Source organism: Nelusetta ayraudi, unplaced genomic scaffold (assembly GCF_046127955.1).
Source record: "Nelusetta ayraudi isolate G7.1 ecotype Tasmania unplaced genomic scaffold, CSIRO-AGI_Nayr_v1 ptg000007l, whole genome shotgun sequence".
Taxonomy (NCBI): domain Eukaryota; kingdom Metazoa; phylum Chordata; class Actinopteri; order Tetraodontiformes; family Monacanthidae; genus Nelusetta; species Nelusetta ayraudi.
In genome coordinates, this window is record NW_027466057.1 from 1,126,398 (window position 1) to 1,141,334 (window position 14,937).

The 14,937-nt window shown below is 46.5% G+C and overlaps 1 protein-coding gene across 3 annotated transcripts in view; it reads left to right on the forward strand.

Annotated features, from left to right (window-relative positions):
* aqr (aquarius intron-binding spliceosomal factor) overlaps positions 1–14,937 on the forward strand; it is a 47,199-nt gene that overhangs the window by 12,816 nt on the left and 19,446 nt on the right. For all 3 annotated transcript variants that reach the window (XM_076017691.1, XM_076017692.1, XM_076017693.1), the window contains exons 16-26: positions 144–264; positions 548–689; positions 1,422–1,600; positions 2,803–2,970; positions 5,969–6,138; positions 7,112–7,353; positions 8,125–8,277; positions 8,804–8,873; positions 9,944–10,054; positions 10,386–10,495; positions 13,321–13,456. In XM_076017691.1, the coding sequence (XP_075873806.1) occupies positions 144–264; positions 548–689; positions 1,422–1,600; positions 2,803–2,970; positions 5,969–6,138; positions 7,112–7,353; positions 8,125–8,277; positions 8,804–8,873; positions 9,944–10,054; positions 10,386–10,495; positions 13,321–13,456 (1,602 nt within the window). The remainder of the gene's footprint in view (positions 1–143; positions 265–547; positions 690–1,421; positions 1,601–2,802; positions 2,971–5,968; positions 6,139–7,111; positions 7,354–8,124; positions 8,278–8,803; positions 8,874–9,943; positions 10,055–10,385; positions 10,496–13,320; positions 13,457–14,937) is intronic.

The window sequence follows — 14,937 nt, forward strand, 5'->3', positions numbered from 1 at the left end:
CTTAAAAAACAAGAATGAAGATTAAAAAAAATGTGAATAAGATGAACTGAGGACTGGGCTGCTGTTTTTGAATTTCCCTGTGAAGTATGAAAACATCCCAGCTGACTCGGTTCCTCTGCCTCCGTGTCTTTGCTCTCCCAAAGGTTTCCCGCCACGAGCGCAGAATTTCCCAGATTGAGCAACTCAACCTGATGCCTCTTTACCCGACCGAGAAGATCATCTGGGACGAGAACATCGTGCCGACAGAGTACTACTCGGGCGAAGGTGCGTGCCAATCGCAGTGTATGTTCAGAGTGTCGCGTGCGCTCGAGTGCACAGTCAAGTTTGAGCGTTTCATTCAGAGCGGCGGTGCTGATGAGGATGAGTGCACACTCAGAGGAAAGTTGTACTACCTTGATTCAAGTGTTTTTCAAGTATTGGGGCAGGGGTGCAATTTATGTGGACAGATGACACTTTGTATCACTGTCAAATTACTGCTGACTACGCCAACTTTGGATTACTGGCATGTTGATGTGCTTTACTCACATTCACCGGTTGATCTTCCCAGGCTGCCTGGCTCTGCCCAAGCTGAACCTCCAGTTCTTGACCCTCCACGACTACCTGCTGAGAAACTTCAACCTCTTTCGCCTGGAGTCCACCTATGAGATCAGGCAGGACATAGAAGACGTGGTGTGGCGCATGAAACCATGGTAATATGTCTCTCTTTTTTTTCCCCAACAGCTGTGTTGAAATTTTAACGTTTTTTTTTTTTTTTCAGTATCTAGACATTAATCCAACAAGGCCAAAGCTTGTAGTTGGATATAATGGCAACAGAACATGAAATCTCTATCATCCTCTTAAAAATATGATAACATCTAATATAGAATTTGATTGCAATAAAGTCAAATATTTTATTTACAAACTTTTTTTGCAAGTCTGCTTATATGTTTCCAAAGATAATAAGAAGCACCACAAATTCCTATTATGAAAAAACAATCGAAACAAGTTCTCTGTTGCGGACTGATCTAATTTAACTTTGCAAAACTGAAAACAGATTGTCAGTGTGACTGGAGAAGCACGTCTGATGCATGAATACTGCTCACCTTCTCCCTGCACTGCAGTGAATGAACCCCCCCCCATCCCATCTGTCTCCCCCGTGGTAGATATGGAACAACAATCATATTTTATTAAAAGGCTGTGGCATTTGGTGTGCCGCATTTGGAAACCCATTGCTTAACATAATAAGTGTTCCCATTATGTCAAGCGATGTAGGAACTTTTCTTGTTTGTTTCCGGCAAAAAGTAAATAAGTAAGCAGCGGCACCATGTGCTGCCCCCCGAACCTGCCACCACCTCCCAAATCCGACTGGTTTCTGTCTCGACAGCCGCCCGCAGCGCTCATCTGACTCCCTGTTGCTCTCTCCCTCCCTCCCACCCTCGCAGGCAGTCGGAGTACGGCGGCGTGGTGTTTGGGGGGTGGGCCAGGATGGCGCAGACCATCACCGCCTTCTCCATCGTGGAGGTGGCCAAGCCCAAGATAGGAGAAGGCTGGCCGGCCCGCGTGCGAGCCGACGTCACAGTGAACCTCAATGTGCAAGATCACATCAAGCATGAGTGGGAAGGTAAAACTCGCAGACTGGCCCATTTTGTCCGTCTGAATCTTTAGCAACTCACCTTTTCAATTTGCTTTTATTTCATTCAAATTGAGCAATTTATTAATCAAGAAACAAAACTCTCCACGGCACTGATATTCTAGCGTTCTACACTTTTCCTGTTTCCCAGAGACCCCCCCCCCCCCCCCCCCCCTGCAGCAGTTTACAGCCTCCATAAAGTCGCTCTCTCGCCGCCTCCATCCTGCAGGGCCTTGACTCGTGACCTTTACCTGCCTCATATATCTGTGGAGACATGTTATTCCAGCGTGGCACAGAATTTTTTATTTGTGTGTGTGTTGTCGTCAGTCGTTACAGCCTGTGACTCACGGGGAATTTAGAGAGCCTCCCTATGTTACCTGTGTGAGTACTGTGCTGCGTTCAAGGTCCCATGTGCAAACCAGCGATTTTTTTCTAGTAATGTGCGTCTCTAACTTGTCGCTGAACTAGGAAGAAGTCTGCCCCTCTGCTTTGAGAAAACGTGCCAAAAAAATGCAGTATAGAAAACCCAACCCCCTGTGACATCACAATGGGCTCAGTTGTCTCTCTTGCGCGCCTTGCATTTATTCCTTCCTTGCAAATGTAGGAGCAATGGTACACCAGTCCTAGCAGCAAGCTGGAGCCATTTTTTTCATGCAAGGCTGCAAACAGTAGGCTAAGTATGCTGAAGATTTATCCCACTATGGGGGAAATTTACTACCCAGGGTGGCGCCAGCAGAGTCTAAGCTCCAAATAATGATATGAAAATGGGTGTAACATGGGGCCTTTTTAATTACACATGAAGTTTTTGTTCCAGCAAGCGGCCACGTAGCGTTAAATAGTAAGTATAATAGCAAGTATCCTCAAACGATCGCTTCTTTTCATCAGTCATGGTGCTATTTTTAGCCCAAGTGTGTAAAGCATTCCTGACTCCCCGTCTGTGAGCAAGTTCCCCCTCCTGTAATTATGGCTCATGTTTTAAAGATCATGCTGACGGGGAGAGTTTTAATTTATTTTTTTTCCCTCTTCTCAGCGCCTCCAGCCTGCTACATCAGCTCACACCTCCATAACCTTTCTGTCTCTCCGCCTGCACTCTTTGTCCCTGCAAGTCCTTTTTTTATCCCCCTACGCCTCTCTCTCTCTTCCTAACCTGTCTCTCCTTCCTCCTCTCTCCTACCCTCCCCCCCACCATGCAGGGCTGCGGAAGCACGACGTTTGCTTTCTGATCACGGTGCGGCCCAACCTGCCCTACGGCACACGCTTCGACCGGCGCCAGAACTTTGTGGAGCAGACGGGTCTGGCGTACGTGCGGGGCTGTGAGGTGCAGGGCATGCTGGACGACAGGGGCCGCGTCATTGAAGAAGGTGGGCATTGCATGTGACTGCACACGGTGACACATGACCGCAGTCCACCTATCAGACTCCTCCACCGACGGCCTCGGGAGAGACAGACTGTTTTTTTCAAGGGGGCGCAGCTACAGAAGGAATTGACCCGCTCACATTAACATTCTATTAACCTACAGCTCCAATCCAAGACCTCAGAGCTTTTGGCCCATAAAAACCGTGCATAATTCAGTGGCTTTCACCGAAAAGAAATGCATTGGCTCTCAGTCAAACGCAATTTGATTCCTTGAGAAAACACCAAAATGTGTCGGCGTCGGATAAGACCATGTTTCGTCACGGGGTAAACGCTGCGTTTGGGCGAGCAGCAAATAGTGTCAGGCAGAGTGCAGTGTTTTAATCTGGAAGCCACTTTGGACCGTATTTTTTTACAAGAGGAATCCCTTTGGACCATATTCTCATCTTTGCTCAGAAAATGAAACGTGGCGCAGCGGAGCGGTCTCTCCACAGCGTCCTTGTCACGCTCTCGCTTGCAAACCCCCGCCCGAGCCGACTCTCTGAGGGGCGGGTTAACCTGAGATAACCAACGGCCCCTTCATGCGAAGTGTTTCCCTGTGGGAACACGGTCCCCCGCGCTGGAGCGCCCCCCCCCGCCTATATCCTGGCTCATCTGTTTGGATTAAATATGCAGAGAGCAGGGCTTTCTAAACACACTTGCCGCTGTGGAAAACATGGCCTGCCAACATCGACTCGGTTAAACTTTCAGATCCCCGGCAGGCCTAAGTGTTAGTGTGGCTTTCTGCGATGCGACGGAAGAGTAGAGAGGAGGAGGAGGGGGAGGAGGAGGGAGATTGGGATGTCACGTAAATCAGGGTGGCTGCCAGAAGGAGGGAGAGGCAGAGTTGGGAGGTGCGTTAGCAGGCACTCAGAACAGTGCCATTGACTTTCTTTGGAAGTATACGTAGGTACCGTAGGTTCAAAATCTAAGTTTAAAAACGCACCTCAAAAATACTAGTGATGCATGATATGAAAAATTTCAACCGATACCGATAACCAATAATTTCCTGCTTCTCACAGCCGATACCGAGAAGTTCACATTTTTATGTTTAATATAATCTCCATATAATTTTCAGTTTGCGCAGGATGTATCGATGGAAAACTAATATTTTAGTTGCTCTGGCTTGTCTATAACAGCCAACGAAAGTTTTTGGCTCTTCAAATATTTATTTTTTCCATGTCAATATAACAAAGCAAAAACTCTTGAATTGTTTAACAGAACAATTGCCTATCTGTAAATGTATTTGTGGAGGTAAGTCGAGTATTTTTCAAATATAAAATGAACAAAAGATGGCAGGTTTTGCAAATAGCAATGCTTTTGTCATCTTCTGCCACTGAGAAAAACGGCTACGCTGGTGAAGACATGTTAGTCAGGCAGTGACCGGGCCAGGCTTGGGTCCTGCCAGTAAGGCGCGATTGAGGACATAACCAGCGCATCATGGCCTGCAAACGTTTCCCGTAATTTCATTAATTTATCGGAAAAATGTGTATCGGATCGATAAAAAAATGACCAAATCGTCCGAAATTTTATCGGTCCCATAAATATCATGCATCCCTAAAAAATACACCATCAATGTCTGAACATTTGATTCAGTCCTACTTTAAAAAGAATGGTGCACATACAGAGTAGGGAAAGCCAGGCAACATCTTGGATTTACTCCCATTGCTTGCGTCTGTTTGTTTTGTTTTTGTTCTCTTCTTTTGTCCAAACAAAAACGCTAAATACTTGAAACAAAAGATGGAAAGGGACCCCGGGCTCCAAAGAACAACAAGAGGAGAGAGAGAGAGACTGTGGCCGACCGCACGATAGGCTGATGAGGTTTTCACAATGCTGCTCTCCAAAAAAACAAAAAAAAAACAAAAAACACTGTCCTAGTTGACCTGATTGTCAGAGCGTGGTGTCGAGGGTGCAGCTTTACTGCCACACTCTTTTTAGCAAGGTAGGATTTGATGATCCCTGCATAGCTGGGATCGCACACAAACACCCAGGTATACACACACACACACACACACACACACACACACACACACACACACACACACACACACACACACACACACACACAGAAAGGCAGAGACCAACAGGATTGGGTTTCACTAGCCGGCTGTGTGCCCTGCAGCTCGGCACAAGAATCTATTTAGACATCTGTGAAAGCTGCACTTGCTGCGCGGCTCGCTCACCCGGGGGGACTTTAGCTGTAAGCCGCTGTCACTCATGTAATTCCCCTTCCTGAGGAATTGCAGTGGTGAAGCCAGGCTGGCCCTTACATTTCTGACAATGTTCAAAGTAAGCGTTGGACACAAACGTGGCATATAAATAATGTTACATACATTTCCATCACAACTGAATTCATAAGCAATTAGCCACTCATCCCCGAGGCAGCGTCCTCGTCGTGATGGATTTATCAGGTAATTTCTTTAAAAAGCGCTTGTTTACGTCCTTTTAACGGCCAGGTCCTTTGCCAGAGCTGCAAGGCTGAAAAGCATCAGTGCTAAACCTTTATGTAGATGCATCTGTCACGGTGCCTTCAGCAGTTTGCAACAGCATGCAGAGCTGCATGGGGTCTGCTTGAGCTTCTCGTACGACTCAGCTAGATGTGTTTGTTTTGGTGGTCATTCAGATTTAAAAAAAAAAAAAAGAAGGTTTAATCATAATCATTTGTTCTATTTATACACTCATTCACCTTTATTCTGTTATCACTGGATTTGTCATCCTTTATTCTAGTCGAGCAGATTTGTATGATTATTAATTACAACCCCCAGCCCCTAATAAAAAAAATCACCTACCTAGATGTAGATCTGAGCCATAGGTGCCCTTTGTGGCATCGCAAAGAGCTTAAGCAGTAGCAGAAAGTTTGGTGTATAGATATTAGATGTGAAATTTAGCATCATCTGGCACCTTTTTAGAAATCACTCCCGCCGCCACAACTGACCCTCAAACCGCCCCACGGTCCATTTGTCACAGGACCCGAGCCGAGGCCCAAGCTGCGAGGAGACAGCCGAACCTTCCGAGTGTGGCTTGACCCCAACCAGTACCAGCAGGACATGACCAGCAGCATCCAGAGCGGCACCGAGGACCCGTACGAGACGTTCAACATCATCATGAGGCGCAAACCCAAGGAGAACAACTTCAAGGTTTGTGTTGCTGTGCCGAGGAACCCGTCGCCTCGGTGCTTTGTCTTCAGACCTTGAGCTCTGGCTCCGCCAGCCGCAGCCCCGAGTGATGTATCACACATATTACACCCTCTTGGGGTATTGTAGCTGTGAGGTTGGGGCCGGGGCAGTGTGAGATTGCCAGCCACTCAAGGCCTTTTAAATGCGATCCTTGGCGAGAGACACTTCTCACTGGATATTCATCTGATGTTTGTCTCCTGCCTCTCACCTTAAAGAATCCCCCCGGTGGTAGCCAGCAAACATCACACCTCTCCTTTGCATGAACTCTTGGATAATGTCTGTCTATCATAAATCTCCAAGTGTTTTTTTTTATGGTAAGCTTTGATTGTCTTTATCTAGACTCAGAGTAGTAATGGAAGTATCTTTTTCAAACTTGGAGATTTTAAACTTCTGATGGATATGCGATCTCTAATATTGAGTTCTCTGTTTTTTGCTCGTATTTAATAATTATTTAGTCATGCAAAACCATTTGGCTTTCTGTCTTCTTTTTTTTTTTTTAATCTGACAGGTTTTTGTTTTAGTTTTGTCAAATTTCCTATTCATTATTCTGCCCACCCGTTTCCGTCTGTCACCGCCAAAGCACTGGCAGACGGTTTGAAAGTCTTTTTCTTTTTTTTTTCTTTTTTTTTCACAAATTTGGAAACAGTTGGCCCTAATGGGTATTCAAGTTACATTCATCTTCCTCTTTGATGTCTGACATAAATCAAAGGCAACATGTTTCCTCGGCCTCGGTTTCGGCTCTCCGGGTGTCAGATCATTAAAAAGTAACCGACAGGCGTACAAGTTACCTGCCGTCCCGTCACCGCCACTCGAAGTTGTTCCTCCGAGCAACTCTTGCGGGGAAGTTAGTCGTCACACGAGGTCTCATTGCATCACTCAGAACTCCCCTCTCTCCTGTTTGTTTGGCGGGACGCCGCTCGCTGTCTCCCGTTAGGCCGTGCTGGAGACCATCAGACACCTGATGAACACAGAGTGCGTCGTCCCCGACTGGCTCCACGACATCATCCTGGGCTACGGAGACCCCGGCAGCGCGCACTACTCCAAGATGCCCAACCAGATTGCAACGCTCGACTTCAACGACACCTTTTTGTCCCTGGACCATTTGCGCTCATGTTTCCCCGGCTACATCATCAAGGTCACGGAGGAGAACCCTGACCTGCAAGTCTTCCCTTTTAGGTAAAACTTCCAAGCTCTAGTCGTACATGTCTTCAGATATATTTATTTTTCATCCCAGACTCCATGTAAAAACACTGTCACTCCAGAAAGGATGTTTAGCCCTCTGTTTACAGCCTTCAGGAGGAAAACTTATTATCCTCCTGTTAAAACTAATGCAAGGTTCTACTTTCTATGTGTTTGGAAACAAGCCAAGCATTGTGTCTTAGGGGGACTGGTAGTAGGGCCCTTTGTGACATCATAGAGGCACCAAGTAGGGATGCAAAATCTGATTACTTCATTAATCGTTAGTTGATCGACCTTATCGATCGATTAACGATAAATTTGATAAGCTGCGATTTTTCCTGAGAACCTAAATTTCACAATGAAAAATGTGTAAGGAACACATTATTTAACCCATAAAAAATGTTGAGGGTCCAATGTGACCCCTTTTTTCATTAGAGAACAGTAAAAGCACCCTCAACATTTGAATTGCTCTTTCCTGCCACTACACTGTTATAAAGATATTAACTACCCATGTCAAAAATGTTCAATTAATTGTGACTAATTTAGTTTTGTCGATTAAATCCTTAATCGACAATTAATCGATAATCTATAGATTGTTTACATCCCTAGTATTAAGAAAAGCAGAGTACCCGGCAGGCTTTTCTCATTTCTCTGTGCTTCATTGTGCTTCATTTTGCTTATTATGGGACTATTAAGTTAGTTGCTGGGGTTACTAGTGTACTGGCCAGTTGCACATCATAACCACTCAACTCGCTTCTGCCGTCCCAGAATCACATTTCCCACCTCACGCAACAACGAGAAGGGCAAGAAAAGAAAGGCTGGCGAACAAGACGGCGACGTCAAGCAGGAAGACAGGACCCTGATCGTTGAGCCCTACGTCGCCCCCAACCGTGGACCCTATCCATACAACCAGCCCAAACGGTAAGAGCTGGTGGCCAGCTGTGCTGCCGAGCTTGTTGGTCTGATGCGATTGTGCACGTGTTTAACCTTGATTCAAATAGTTTCTCATCAATCAGCAGCAGCAGCAGGCTCACAAGTCAAATGCTTATCATAGACGGGCCTTGGCGTGCGCGCGCGACTATTCTGGTTTGTTTGTCGCGCTCGTCTCCATAGCGTCTTCTCCCATTTCTTTGCCATGCGATGTCGTGGTACTATTTTGGTTTGTGATGTTGTTGTTGTACATGTTGTGACTCGTGTCTTGAGAGAAAATTGTGATTAAAGGTGAACAGAGGGCTTTCATATTCATACAATAATTAAAACACGTAGAAAATAATTGCCCCTCATGAAAATTTAAATCTCATCAGTTGGTGTTTTGTGCATTTTTAGCTCCGAACTTTGATATTCAAATTCAGACACATCCGCGGGGAAGCTGCAGCTTCACTTGTCTCTAAGCACGTCTTTAAGAAAATGTCATAAAAAAAAACCTTTTTTTTTAATTTTCCAACAGGAACACAATTCAGTTCACTCCCACGCAGATTGAAGCAATACGAGCGGGGATGCAGCCGGGACTGACCATGGTAAGGAGTTTTGCGCTGTGTGTATTATGATGTACTGTACAGATCAGCCTGAAAACGGATCAATTACTCGAATGATAAAATTTAACTTATCCCGCGTGCTGCTACGCTGAACCCCTGCCAGTGCATTCAGCGCTGCTCTGACCTCCTCCCGCAAACAAATTCATCTCAGCTGAAGCCCACCGAGGGAATCCCCCCGCCCCCAGAGCTCATAGCGTGTTCCCTCACTCATGTGGACGGACTGAGACGTCCCCGGAAGTCTTTATGGGATGTTGCGGGTGAAAGCCGACTGCGCGGCCGTGCAAATACCTCATCAGCGACGCAGCACCTGCGGGCGACAGCGTTCCAGCGAGGCGCTGTTACGGCACTGTTTTGATGTTGTGATGTGTTGACTGGGGCCTTGCAGCAGGGTCCTGGTTATTTATTACGCAGCCTGCCGAGGTATATATGGCAGCCCCTCCCATCTCTCCTCACCCTGTAGCCTCTCCTCAGGGCTTCGCAGACGTAGCGATCCCCTCGCCTCGCTTTGCGTCACGCACGCTGACGAAGCTGATTACGCTCCCATGTTTGCAAGACTAATGATTGTGCTCACTGTCTCGGCAGGAATTACACACCTCAGATAACCAAACTAAGAGCATTAAATTGCATGAATATTTATCCGCTAAATGAGATGCACCGTTCACGTCAATTGACTTTCGCCCCGTTGCAACTTTGAATTGCTGCCAGTGGCGAGACAACAGACACAAAAGGAAGGAGTGGAAAGATTCCTCTGCCTCCAAAAGCCTTTTTTCTTCATATTCCGTGGCGGAGACCGGAGCCGGGGAACACTCTGACCTTGTTGCATCGGGTTTATCAGAGCACCGCAGCATTCGGGGCTCTGCTTCGCCCGCCGTGGCAGGACCGTGGCCCGGCTGTCACAACCGCTAGTCCTCCTCCGGCCCGAGTGCCTTTGTATTGTGACCCGACCTTACTTCCGATCTTGCGTCTCCCATTTTTCTTAATCTGTAAAAAAAAAAAAAAAAAAAAATCAATTTCTTCTCTCACACCTTTGTTTTTTCTGCTTTTTTCTTCAGGTTGTCGGACCACCGGGAACGGGGAAAACTGATGTGGCCGTTCAGATCATCTCCAACATTTATCACAACTTTCCCGAGCAAAGGACGCTGATTGTCACACACTCAAATCAGGTGACTGCCAAACATAGCAGCAAATAGAATCTCACAATCCAGGTTATGTTTTAAGCAAATTTTTGGATTATTCTCCAGATTTAAAGCAACCGCCTGCTTCATATCACACTAAATACCTCACAATTTACACACACACACACACACACACACACACACACACACACACACACACACACACACACACACACACACAGTACAGCGCTGTAGTTACCTTTTTAGTTGGATAATGACAGTCAGGCAGTTTAAATAATCTCTGATAGGAAGTTTAAACTGGATTTTTCTGTGTCAAATCATATTATTTTTATTGACTCGACTCTCTCTCCACCGTCAGGCGCTGAACCAGCTGTTCGAGAAGATCATGGCTCTGGACATCGACGAGCGCCACCTCCTGCGTCTGGGCCACGGCGAGGAGGAGCTGGAGACGGAGAAGGACTTCAGCAGGTGAGGACGATCGCAGACAGGTGCAGGCGGCGGCGGCAGGGGGGGTCACGCTGAGAGATTAGGTTAAACAAACAGGAATGTGAAAACAGAGACAACCCTGAAAGTGACACATGGTCAAGTGGATGTGTGGCCGGCGAAAGGGGTCGAGACCGGGCTGCAATATGATCAGAGCGGGCAACACTCGCACACGGCAGAAGTCCCAGACACCCACTTACATACTTGCCCTGAGCCGTTGCGGCTATCTGATACACATCCGCATTGCAGTGGGACCTGGTTTATTTTCACTAGACATCGTAGCCGTCTCTGGCCCGCTCACCAGTGGGAGGACTCTGCACTCGTGTGCAAGGGTTTTCAGATAAACAACAATATTACCTTCCATTTTGCATGAAGGAGTAGCAGAAAAATTATTTTTGTTTAATGCATAATAACACTGTTACTATAAACAGTGTGTCTGTCGTCTGTGACACAAACGGTCGCTGAACAGAACCAGTCCGGCTTTGTAAAGAATCCTCGAGTCATTTCTGAGACTCCCAGCCACCGCTGTGTGTGTGTGTGTGTGTGTGTGTGTGTGTGTGTGTGTGTGTGTGTGTGTGTGTGTGTGTGTGTGTGTGTGTGTGTGTGTGTGTGTTGCCCTGAAGGCTGGTGACTCAGCCTTTACTACTGAGACACAGAGAATACAGGAAAAGGACAAAACCCTCATGACAGAGTTAAGAAGGAGCGATTAGCACAAGATACCCCAAACATTTTGCATCTCGGCTCCTGCTACTGTAACATCCTCTCCCCCTTTTTTTCCCCCAGCCTGCTAGCATGGCCGTTTCAGCCCGATTCCTGGTATATTTAGTCTTCCACACGTTCGTGCCACATGCTATTTAAAGCCCTCTCTGTAATTGCTATCTAATCCATCTGAGACTGCTGAAACAATTTACACCCTCTGGCTCTCGCTGACACTTTAGCGAAGGGGCGGGAGCCGGAGGTAATGCCGGTCTCTGCGAGACGTTGCGTACGGCCGAGGCCTGTATTATGAATAGGTGTAGTAAAAAAAAAACCCACATCCGTGCCGCGTCGAGTCGCTTTGTCACTTTTCTAAATTATGCAGCGTGGAGGAGCGAGGCTGCAGCCTCGGCGAGCGGCATCTAATATGTTCCCGTCGCTCGGCAGCACGCGGGCTCCACACTCCTTCCACCCCACTGACACCGGCGCGAGCGCAGAGAGGAAGCCAGAGAATTTTAATTAACACTTTATACAAGACGACAAAGTGGAGGGTGGCGGTGCTCCTCCTCCCTCCTCCTACCGCCCGGCGGAGTGGAAGGCACGGCGCCGTCTGCGTGCCAGCTCCCCTCCGCTGCCGCTGCACGTTTTGCCGCTCCGGTATTTGCACACCCAGGCTTGTTCTGGTAATGACAGCGCGGTAACTCACTAACAGTTGTGTTTGTGCATTTCTATTTTTACTGTTATGTCTCTGGCCTCTCGCTTTAGCTCTTGATATCTAAGTTGATGCTAAACATTTGGTGTTCAGTGTGTCTTTTTACATTCATTAGATTTCATCAAATTATTTGTCTGTATCTGCATCGTCCTCGCCCCGCTGTGATTTGCCTTTAAATCACCTGCTGACGCCGGACTTGGAGAGGCCCCATAAATAGAAACTCACCTTTGCTGCACCCCGTGACCCCTCCCACTTTGTCTCTTCCTGTCGTTTGCCACCCGATAATTAATTTTAAGCTCTAATTGTACAGCTGCACAACAGGATGGAGGGTAGAAAGCGGATAAACCTCACACACACACACACGCACGCATACACATTCAAGGGCCTTTGTGCTCCTCTTGAAAAAGTTACTGTTCCATTGCGTAGCCTCCTCGCCGTCCCTTTCGCTCTCCGCCAAGGGCACAATCACAACTCCACAATCGGGTTAAGAATAACATAACAAGGGTCGTATTAAGTCCGCTCTATTAATACCCTTGTGTCTGCTTGAGCCCACCGGCTTGACACCACGCTGGGATTCCGATCAGAGATGGGCCCCAAAAATAAGACGGTGTAAGTCTTCTCACCTGTTTCCAGCATTGTCGCACCAACGTGTCGGTTGATTAACTTCCAATCCAGCGGCAGTTGTCGCTGGGTGAAGTTTACACTGGAGTCCAGCTAAAGACCGAGGTCAATCTGACCACTCATGGGACACATTGTCTCTGTTCATTGTTGAGGTGTCAGCAGTTTCCATCTCCCTTTTTTTTTAAATGGACCTTTTGGTGTATCGCAAGGTGATTGAAATACAGATGAATTAGAGAGGAAGTGTGAAATGTTTTTAAACCTCACTAGAGGCGGTTTTGGATTGGTAAACTAAAATAAAGGCGGAGATGGAAACACATTTCCAAAATCCAATTCCAAATTCCAAAAGTCGTAATGTTTGACATTGAATTCATGATGTCTGTTTGCACTGATGTGCAGCAGTAAACACATCCAATGTGTAAATTCTGGCTAAAATTAAAGGACAATTACAACTTGCCAACTTCAGTGTTGTTCCTTCAAAGCTCTCCTTTTGTTACCAACTTATCAAGTTTTACTCTTTTTAGTTTTTTTTTGTTTTGTAGTTCCTCCTTCTTGTACGATTTCATTTTGCCCAATTTACAAACACATATTGCAGTTTGTACTTATTTGTATTCGCTTAAAAGAGGTGGGTTTTCTTAAATTAGCAGCATGATTTGTATTTGGTTTCACTGTAAATTTGCAAGCCTCAAAATTCATTTTTGTATCGCATAATTTTGCGCCGTATTATCTGCTGTGCTGCTGTTGTGTTAACTCACGATGCCTCCGTCTGTCTCCTTGTCTCCAGATATGGCAGAGTCAACTACGTCCTGGCCAGACGGCTGGAGCTCCTGAAAGAAGTGGGCCGCCTGCAGGAGAGCCTCGACGTCCCAGGAGATGTCTCCTACACCTGTGAGACAGCAGGGCACTTCTACCTCTACCAGGTACCACCATGCTCACTGTGTGTTTCGCTTTTTGCACTCTGCTCGTCCGCCCACTCTGTCCAACCTTTAAATGCACTCCAAATGCATTTGCATCCTAACATCGATTCGCTGAAAGCAAGGACTTTTCTCTTTGTCGACTGCTTCATTAAAATGTAATATGTGTGGCTGGCCGCGGTCCCGAAAGCATTTATGGCAGCTAAATTCAGACAGTATTGAGGTTTCCCTGCACGGCTCTTTTTGTCTGGAAACAACATTTTTGTGTTGTGTTGCATTTCTGTGCATACGAATACGTATTCCTGTTATTCCCCTTGTTCCAAAAGAAGACAATATGCCAATTAAGCACTTTACACGGTTAACAAGAATGAATGATTCACTGTAGTTTGCATGCAGCTGTGCACTATGCATTAGTTTATATGGACAAATTTCCCTCCTCTTCTCTTCCCCTGCTGCCAAACTGCACTCATTCATTTCCTCCCATTGTGCAGCAATGCTGTTCACTATTCTTCGAGCCATTCTCTTCGTCACAATACATGAGACACAAGCCTCCGTCTGTGTCGCCGGGGACCTCGGGTACATGTGCGCATGGCAGGGACTAGGCGGGGGGTGGGGGGAGGGGAGGAGTAGTCCTGAAAGAATGGCCATGAAGATTGAAGACAAACGTTCTGGATGCTCAAAAAATGACAGAAAAGATGGAGAGAACCAGCAGTTCCCATGATGAGTCCTCCGTTCCCAATGTGCTGCTCACATGAAAGCCGCGACTAATACCCACCAATGCCGGCATCTCCCACTTGGGTTTTCTCTTATTCTGATGTAGTTTCATCAGCAAATTCTTTCTTTTCCCAAATTTATCACAGACATAAAAATGTGGCCTCAGAGTCCCAGCGTGCTGACGTTCTCGCTGCCATTTTATTTCTCACACACACGCACACAAAATACACACACACACACACACACACACACACACACACACACACACACACACACACACACACACACTAAGTTACCCACCTGATTAAGCCGACGTGGCTCTGACATATTGTCGTCAGGCTGACAGTTTATTTTAGCCGAGGAGGTCTTGGCTTTATTTTAGCTCTGAAATCCTGCCAACAGTGTCGTTCTGTGACATTTGAGGATGTAAATGTCAAGAAGCTGTCGGGGCGGCAAATGTGTGGCCAGGAGCGCGCCGCTCCTCTGCGGCTGATCAGTCTTCACGACTCAGGCAAAGGTTGAAATGCAAATGGCAAATGCGCAGCAATCAAATATTCTGGCCTTTATTGTTTTTTAATTCATCATATACTTAATGTTGCAAGATCTTTCCATCCTACATTTTCTGTTTTCTTGTATAATTTACTTTCCTCAAAATTTAAGGTCAATAATGTCGCAATAGAAATCGCTGCTTACCAATTAATCGTTAATCCATCGATAAGGTCAATCAACTAACAATTAATGAATTAATTGATCATTTTTATTCCTTTTTGGGA